We start from the raw sequence: 8622 nt of genomic DNA, 5'->3' as shown, positions 1-8622 counted from the left end.
GTTTGTCTCTATGTGTCCCTTGGACATTTGCGACCTGTCCAGATGTTCCCCACCTGTCCCCCGTCTCACTCATTTTTGCTGTCCAACAGATGGTCCATTAAATGAAACCAACATTTAACCCTTTAAAGCAGTTAAACACAAACCATTAACGTTCACTTTGTTGTTTTTCTCCAACCTGCTGACAGAAATAAAAACAGGAGATCATTTCTATGCTTATGGATGTATTTTAATAAAAATAATTCTGTCAAAATTAAACAGAATACAATATTTCTTTTTTTAAACATGTTTCCAGTACTTTTTTTTTTTTCAATTATCATTTTTCTTTTTTTTATGGTTTGAAAGGTTTTAAAAGTCATGCTAAGCAGAGGGTAACTCAAGTCACAATTTTATTTTATTTTATTTTTTTAAACATTTTTATTTTCTACTAAAACTGAAAGTCAGAAATTAAGTCATTTGTGCACATCTGATTGGGTTTCTGTGGCCTCTCTGGGAGAAATTCACACGACTTGGGAGGACTTGTTGGCTCGCCTTGCGTCCTTCCTGTCCCGAGCAGGAAGGAGACTCAGAGACTGAGGACAGCCGGGACACGTCCAGGTGGGTAACAGGTGCTTTCATCGGTTTGTAACAGGAAGTCTTTTCCAGCTGAAGACGATGAGAAAGCTCCTCACCCCGAAGAGGAGGGCTGGGAAAACTACTCTGGTAGAAAGTTTGACATCTTCTGCAGGAAACAGGAAAAGTTCTGCTCTCCGGAGCAGAAACGGACACTTCAGTGCGGATCTACGAGACGCTTTCAGGACAGAGCGACAAGTTCGACAACATTTGGTAAGAAAAGGAGAACAATTTTCAGTTTTTACAGAGCAGAAACAAGTTTGTCATCAAACTCCTGCAACAAGAAGACAGGAGGGACCGGCTTCTGTGATGGAGAACAGAACCAAAGCTCAGGAGCAGAAACGAGCCGAGGACAGAGAAGTCCACGTCTTAAATTAAATCAATAATTAAAGGTTTGACGAACAGACTCAACTCTTCTCGTTCATTCAGAAAATTAAAACTGATTTTGCAGCTTTTAGGAGTACAGATCATAGAAAACAGATGGAGGCAGCCCCTGGGTCTGAAAACCAAAGCCAATGGGAATTTAAAAAAAAAACGTGTAATACCTCGTATGGCCAGCAGGGGGCGGTGGAACAGATCAAACAGATTATTCACTACCAAAAAATAAACTCCACTTCTTTATGAAAGCAGCCTTTTTTTTAAAGAACTGTCTGATATATTTAACGTTTTAACAACAAGTTGGAAAATAAAACTGATTATTTGACGTAACCCTGAAGACAAATTTTTTAAAAAAGCTTGTTTCAGACGCCGCAAGAACCGAGAACCCAGTTCATGTAGCCGAGACGGCGAGAACAAGAACAGAGTTCGTTCTGCAGAATGTCAACGTTCTCGGATTAACCACGCCCACTTCTAGATTCTGACCAATCACACGAGAGCTGTGGTTTGGGTTCTCCTCGTTAGTTCTGAAGCTAAAAATCAAAATGACATCACAGCGGCTGCTTCCATCTTTCAGACAATCCATGTGATAAATAAACTCCTTAACATTTGGGATAAAAATAAAAAACAGATTTGATTATTTTTAAAGAAGCTTTTAGAACATTTCTGACCTGCATTATTCATTTTAATCATTGTTTATTTTACAAAATAGTTTAATTTTTATGAAAAACCATCACATGACAGGAAGTTAAATAACACCCACGATCTTTTCCGGTTTTTTTTAGGTCTGTAACTAAAACCTGGAGCCACCGAGCAGCTCGGGGAATCTTTCTGCTCCGTTTGGCTCCCAGAATCGTTCCCACATGTGAAGAAACTCTGCATTAAACAGAACAATCGTGGATTTAACTAAACAAATCAGCTGAGATCGTTAGCTGTTAACAGGAAACGTTCGGTTCCAGCTGAGGGGGAAATTAGTTCTGCAAAGATGGCCGTTCATGTCCGATTTCTTTCTTTCTTTTTAAACATTCTGGGGACAAAAAGCTCAGAAGAAGTGACTCGTTGTGGCTGATCAGGAAGGAAATGAACTTTCTGAACTTGTGTGTAAATCTCGGTGACCAGCGACTAAAAAAAGCAAATAAAAAACAAAGAAACTTTTGTGTTGAATTGTCTTTTTTGCACGTTTCCTGCAGAGCCCTCGGTTTTCACAGCCTCCCAAAGCCCAGTTTGAAACCAGAACGAGGAGAAAGGCTGCGGTTTAATCATCACAGAGTGTACCTTAAAATTACAGCCCTCCCTGTTTGTCACATGATTTCACCTCTTTATTTGAAATTCTAGTTGAAGCTGCGTGAGCGCCCAGCGGGTTGGGCTGCAGTTACGAAATCTCCAGAAGAGACTTGACTTTTCGACATACACACACTGTGCTTGTTAGGCTGCCTTTGATACCGACTTTCTTTATGCCGGCATCGAGATGATAATAGTGTTAGACTCAGCCCTGAAGGCAGGTGTCGTAGGTACGGCGGGCCGAGCTCCGCCACCTGCAACCACATCGCTGATTGGTCGTCGTTACAGTAAAATTAAGGCTCCAACACCTCTTTCCTGGTTAGCGTTTGCCACCGCAGAGGACCTTCAATTATGGAGGGGCTTTTTTTAGGATCCTGCTCTTTGGCAAACAAGCTGCCGCCTCACGTGCTCTCAGAAATATTTTAGAACTTTTTACTTGGAAACAAAACACAGGCCTCGTTTCTGTTTTTTTTTTTTTTTATTTATTATTTCCAACTTCCTGGAATAATTTGCCTCGTTGGGTCAGGACTAATGAGGCGCTCCACACAATAAGAGTCGCTGCTCCCGCTGAGCTCAGCCCCTCCTGCGCCTCCGAGCGCCTCTGTCTTATTAAACCTGATTTAATCTGCCTCGGGTTCGGGTAAAAACGCACCTACAGGTGCCAGGGTCGCCATGGAAACCGCCCCGCCGTGTGATATGGTGAGCAGAAAGCAACAATACTGATCGCAGCAAGTCGAAAGTCCGTCCATTAAAAACAAAAGAAACAATAAAAACTTCTTTTTTTTTGTCTGGGATGAGCACAACAAGCTGACAGGAAATAACTAAAAAAAAAAGAAACAAAAAAAAAAAGGCTAGATAATAATAATAATAATAATAATAATAATAATAATAATAATAATAATAATAATAATAATAATCTTTAAATAGTGTCACACTTTATTTGATAATACTAAATTAAATAGGAAGCCTTCTTCCCTTCTCTTCTCTGCTCCTCTGTCGGTGCAACGGCCAATCAGACGCATGTTCGCCCCCCCCCCCCCCNCCCACGCTATCGCCATGACAACAGCCAGTTGGACACGCCTTCTGTCAGTGCTGCTCGGCGTTAACCTGCGGAGAGACAGCGGAGTCCTGATCATAAAGACAAGGATGGACGCGGGAGCATCATTATCACCCGCCGCTGTTAGCAAAATATCTCATGAACCAATGGACAGCTTTAAATCATCATTATTAATTGTGCATCTACAACTAACTGCCAGACTTTAAACTCTGGCATGACTGGCGGCGGGCGACATGCATTCCTTCCTCTGGTTTGGGGCGTTCTGATTGGCTCACCTGAACGAGGGCTAGCGCAGAAAGTAGTCGACTCTGGCGAAGGAGCAGGAGCCGGAGCGGACCCGACCCATGAGCTGAACGCACTCCGTGGCCTGGCCCAGCGCCAGCATCAGCGGGGGCTGTTTGGGCAGGTTCTGGGACTCTGGAGGACGACAAATCAGAGACAGGAGGACATGAGACACGTCCCCAAACCCACACACAGACATGTTTGTATCTCAATCAGTTTTACTGATCCAGAGCTAAGACTCGGGGTGGTCGTAGCTGGGAGTCGTTCTCTGAGAACAGATCAGGTCTGCTCCGCGAGGCGGCGGGCGACATGCATTCCTTTAAGGATAAAAGGTTTATTTCTCTTCATTCTGATGGTTACAGCTTCCTGTGAATAAAAACCAATCGTTAACAGAAATCTGCTTTTTAGGCCTGATTGTTTCGTCTCCACTTCCCTTCGGCTTTAATCAACACGGCGCCACGTGTCGTAACAGCCGAACCCAGGAAAATCAGCCGAAGTCCAGGGAAAACAGCCGATATGAGCCGAGGAGCGGTTTGAGACTTCTGCACAGAAATGTCCTGGTGCCACAAAAAAAACGTGGGGACTATTTTACATTAGTCCTATATGATTCATTATTACTTTAAAAACTGGATATTTATGAATTTATTTATTTATTATTTAAATTATTATTATTATGACTAGTTGCTCAGCTTATTTTTGTTAAATTAAGTAACTTTATTTACTGTATCTGTAATGCTCATGAAGCTACGTTTTATATTTAGGATTAAAATGATTAAAAAAGGAAAATGTTTGTCAGGAGTTCAATCAGTTTTATTTGCCTCGCTCTAACTGCTTCAATATTAACTACATTATTACTTCTTTTTAGATATTTATAAGGTTACCCTTCTCATGAAGTGGAACCAGAATTTAAAGAACATTTTGTGTTTAAACACAAAATGCTCAAATAAAGAAAAATAATCCCATTTTCTGTTTTTATCGTCTCAAAGTTGCTTTGACAGTTTTTACATTTTCAGCTCTGAACGCTCGTGTTTCGAAGCAGAACCTTCTGGGTCCGTGGTTCTGGTGAGGACCTGAGTGCCAGCAGTGCCCCCTGCAGAGTCAGTGTGGTATTACAGCCAGAGGCAGATTAAAGTCCAAACAGAACTAAACATTAACTACCTGCAGCTCTTTAACAGAAACCATTTTATATAACTCACAGCTGTTTATCCAAGCAGTCCTGCTTTAATATTATCACTTTCATGTTCTTTTTCTTGTCTTTTAAAACCTGATTATGTTTTTCTTTACCTTTCTGATATCAGATGAGTAATAAACAGAGAGAAGCTCGACGATATGGCTCTTATTTGTCATTTAAAGATGTAATTTTCAGTTTAAATCTCAGCTTGTGTTTATCTTCAGGCACTTCCTGCTTTTAGTTGTAAAAAATAAAAGCTTGTGTGGAATTAAAAACGGTTTGACTCAAACCCCTGGTGGTCGAACAGAGATTCTGAAGATCCTGTTTTTATGTTTTCAGCTTACAGTTTAAATGAACTGTTTATTAGAGTCCTTCCTTATAAAAAAATCCATTTTATGGTGACTTTAATCATCAAAGCGGATGATTTTGCTCTGATTGTTTTGGAGCTGTTGGACCGCGGCTGTCAGTCAGAACAGCAGCGTTACGTCGTCACCTCGTGAATCAGCGATGAAGAAGAGCTGTGGAGGTTAAAATCTTCCGTCTTTGCTCCGTGAAGCCTCCGATCATTTTACCTGTTAGGTAAGAAAACTCAACGAGAATGTGACTCAGATGTCTCGGAGCCGCATTAATGGATAAATAATTCTACGGTTCAGATGTCGTGATTACAGAAACATCCTCAGACCTGCCGCTGTCCGCTGGGATGTGGCTGTGTGTGTGTGTCTGCAAACAGGTCAGGTGTTTGACATCCGATTGAAAAACGTCTTTAAACGTCAGAGCAGTCAGAATCACCCGAAACGGATTCTAAACGGTTTCAGAACAAATGAGAACAGGCCCCAAAAGGGTGCTGCAGACAGGAAGTAAAACAAACAGCAGGAAGCTGTGTGTGTGTGTGAATGGGTGAGAGAAAAAACTACTTTTTATTCCGGCTGTTTAAAAGAAAACAATTTTCTAAACAAAACAGGAAACCTACTTTAGGTCTAATCTTTTCTGCCGTTGTTGTTCTAAATGACGGACATTATTCGGCTGTTTGTTTGGCTCTTTACCCAGTATGGCGCTGTTGAGTGCGGAGCAGAGTGATTCTCTCTGCGTGGGGTCCAACTGCTGGCCCACCGGGCAGTTCCACGGGTCCGAATACGCCAGCAGGCTGAAAGCATCCTACACACACACACACACACAGGCTTTATAAATAAACAAGACTGAATAATGCAGCTGCTGGATTCATCCACATGACCTGAGGCTCGACTCGAACAAAACGGCAGCTTTTGTTGAATTAAAATCCCGTCTTTAAGGAAACAATCATTTTCTGACTTCATTGTGTCTGCAACATTTCTCCATGTTGGTGCTGATGAAGACGGCTAACTCCCTTCCTGATTGGCTCCAGGTTCTTGTCCTGCAGCCAATCAGAACTCACCAGGTTTAAATTCTGTTCTTTAAGGCGTCCGTTCGCCTGCAGGCAATAATTCTGGTTTTATTTTCTTAGAGCCTAAAATTTAGCTGCTAATATCACGGATAGTTTCATGTCTTTTGTCTGTAAACCCTAAATTATTGTAATTATTTTGTTGTGGAGTTTGAACCGACGCTGGCTGCTGTTTCTGTCGGTTTGAGACGAATTATTGGAGTTTTAGTTGCGTGGAGGTGGAGGAGGAGCAGGAGACAGGCAGGCAGGTATCATCCCCCCCAAACAAAACATTTATTAAAGTTATAGACAAACCAAAATGCTCAGATTCAAACAAACAAACAAACAGACAGAGAAACTGAGAATAAAATGTGAGTCAGATTGAGTTCAGGCTGCAAAATAACTGAAGTTTGTGGAACAATGAGTCCATAAAGACAGCAGGCAGTGATCCTGGTAACTAAAACAACAAACAGGTGTGTGTGAGACAGGTGTGTGTGAGACAAGGTAAACAGGGAAGCTGAGGAAAAACAGGTGACTGAAATAAACGAGGTAACTGAAACGTTCTGAAGGAAATCTAAAAAACACCCAAACTGTGACACTTTGTTTGTTTCTGACTATCTTCACTCCTAAAGCTGCCTGTAAAACCTTTAAACTGCCTCGTATCGGTCACGTTTTGTCGTCTTCCGTGGAGACGCAGCTGAAACTGAAGACGGCTCGTAAAGAAAAGTGTTTCTGATGATTAAAAAAAATAAGAAAAGAACGAATTTAAACTTGTCCTTCAGGAGAAGATTTGGTTTCTGAACCATCATGCAGTAACACAAGTTCATGCCGGAGGAAACGGGTCAGGATTTAAAACTAAAACTGAAAATGATTTCAGTTGATGGAGGAGTTACAGGATTAATATTTCTGAACTAAATGCAGGCAGACAAATAAACAAAAGCTTTGAAATAAAAAATGGAAACAATGCTCATTAAAGACTGACTGGGTGAGTTTTTTTTACTAAAAACAGATTGCCTTCATAATTTATTACTCAAAGAACAGACATAATTAACATATTTCATGATTTCTTGTGCTATCAAGTGTTTGTTCTGGTTGCTTTTTCCTATCTACTAAAGAAAAGAAGAAAGAGATTTCCAGGCTGGGATGATTAAAAGATTTGATTGTTACTAAAAGAGCTGAAGGACTGAAAACTGGTGAAGCTAAAACACACCAGTTGTTCTGCTTTCAGTGGAAACAAACGTGAACACAATAATTCAGTCAGAACATCAGTGAGTCAGAGATGTTCTGCCCCCTGCTGGTGAAAACAGGAAAGTCGCTCCTGAATAAAACCTGAAAATGCTGAACTTCAGGAAAACTGTAAGCTGGAAAAGTTTCAGTTTTAATTCTTAAACCTGTCACAAAACAGCAAAAGATTTTAAATTAGTGTTTTATTTGTTAATATTTAATTTACTCGAGCATTTATTGCAAACTGAAGAGGTTTTTATCCGTTCCTGACTCATCTGGGCAGATTTCATGACTGAGGCCGAACAGAAGAGCTCGGGTTTTACCTGCAGCATCTTCTTGTGCGTGGCGTTGGTGCCGTACTCGCGGCACAGCTGCTCGCTGAGCGCCTGCAGCTCCCGTCCGAACTGGATCATCCGCTCGGTGGCGGCCTGGTTCCCCCCACAGAGCTGCTTGCTGTTACTGCGACCCTCATCTGCAGGCGGCACACACGCTGCATGAGGACGGGCAGCTGAAACCGGCTCAACGACTCGTCTGAACGCGCGCTGACCTGTCACCCCGTTGCAGATGCTGTTGTCGTCCGGCTGAAGGATCTCTTCGTGTTTGTACGTGCCGTTCATGATCCGCGCGGTCGAGCCTTCGACGACACCGTTGGTGTAGTGCTCCGCTTCGATCTCCATCTCGCTGTCGCTACGACCAACAGATTCAAGGAGCAAAACATCAGATTCAGCTCGGATGAATTAAATGACCCACGATTCATAAATTATCAGCTAAGATGGCCGACCATGAGTTTAATTTACCTGCAGCTCCTCGTGTTCTAATAAAACAACACACACACACCTGGAAGGCTTCACCTGTTTGATTCATGACTTTGTCACCTGAATTATTGGTTTTACTTAACGAACAAACGGAAACTTTCTGTTCCATCGGAAGCCCTGATTGGTCGACGGGCTGACGCAGCGTCGTACCTGGTTTCCTGGGTGCTGTTGGTGCTGTGCGGCTGACTCTTGGTGGAGTCTGAGGAGTTGGACTCTGAGTAGTTTATGGAGGAGGGGGAGGAGGAGGTGGAGGAGCAGGCGGAGGAGGAGGCGCTCGGGTACTTCATGCTGCTGCCGTGGTTCTTGGGCTTGTTGGAGAGAGTCACACCGTTACTGCAGGTGGGGCTGTCTGCTCCTGTCAGGGCGAGAATCAGGACAGGTCGTTTCTCAGAGGGACACCTGTGTGTGTGTG

At 42.5% G+C, this 8622-nt stretch overlaps 1 protein-coding gene across 1 annotated transcript in view; it reads right to left on the bottom strand.

The window, feature by feature from the left end:
• Positions 1-295: 295 nt before the first annotated feature.
• LOC108228576 (ran-binding protein 10-like) overlaps positions 296-8622 on the bottom strand; it is an 11712-nt gene continuing 3385 nt past the window's right edge. Inside the window, exons 7-12 of the mRNA XM_017404160.3 lie at positions 8361-8565; positions 7943-8082; positions 7719-7867; positions 5819-5930; positions 3598-3739; positions 296-3372 (exon numbers count right to left, since the gene is read on the bottom strand). Of these exons, the coding sequence (XP_017259649.1) occupies positions 3609-3739; positions 5819-5930; positions 7719-7867; positions 7943-8082; positions 8361-8565 (737 nt within the window). The 3' untranslated portion in view covers positions 296-3372; positions 3598-3608. The remainder of the gene's footprint in view (positions 3373-3597; positions 3740-5818; positions 5931-7718; positions 7868-7942; positions 8083-8360; positions 8566-8622) is intronic.

This window comes from Kryptolebias marmoratus, linkage group LG11 (assembly GCF_001649575.2).
Source record: "Kryptolebias marmoratus isolate JLee-2015 linkage group LG11, ASM164957v2, whole genome shotgun sequence".
Taxonomy (NCBI): domain Eukaryota; kingdom Metazoa; phylum Chordata; class Actinopteri; order Cyprinodontiformes; family Rivulidae; genus Kryptolebias; species Kryptolebias marmoratus.
The sequence above is the reverse complement of the archived record's forward strand: the minus strand, read 5'-3'. Positions and strand labels throughout refer to the sequence as shown.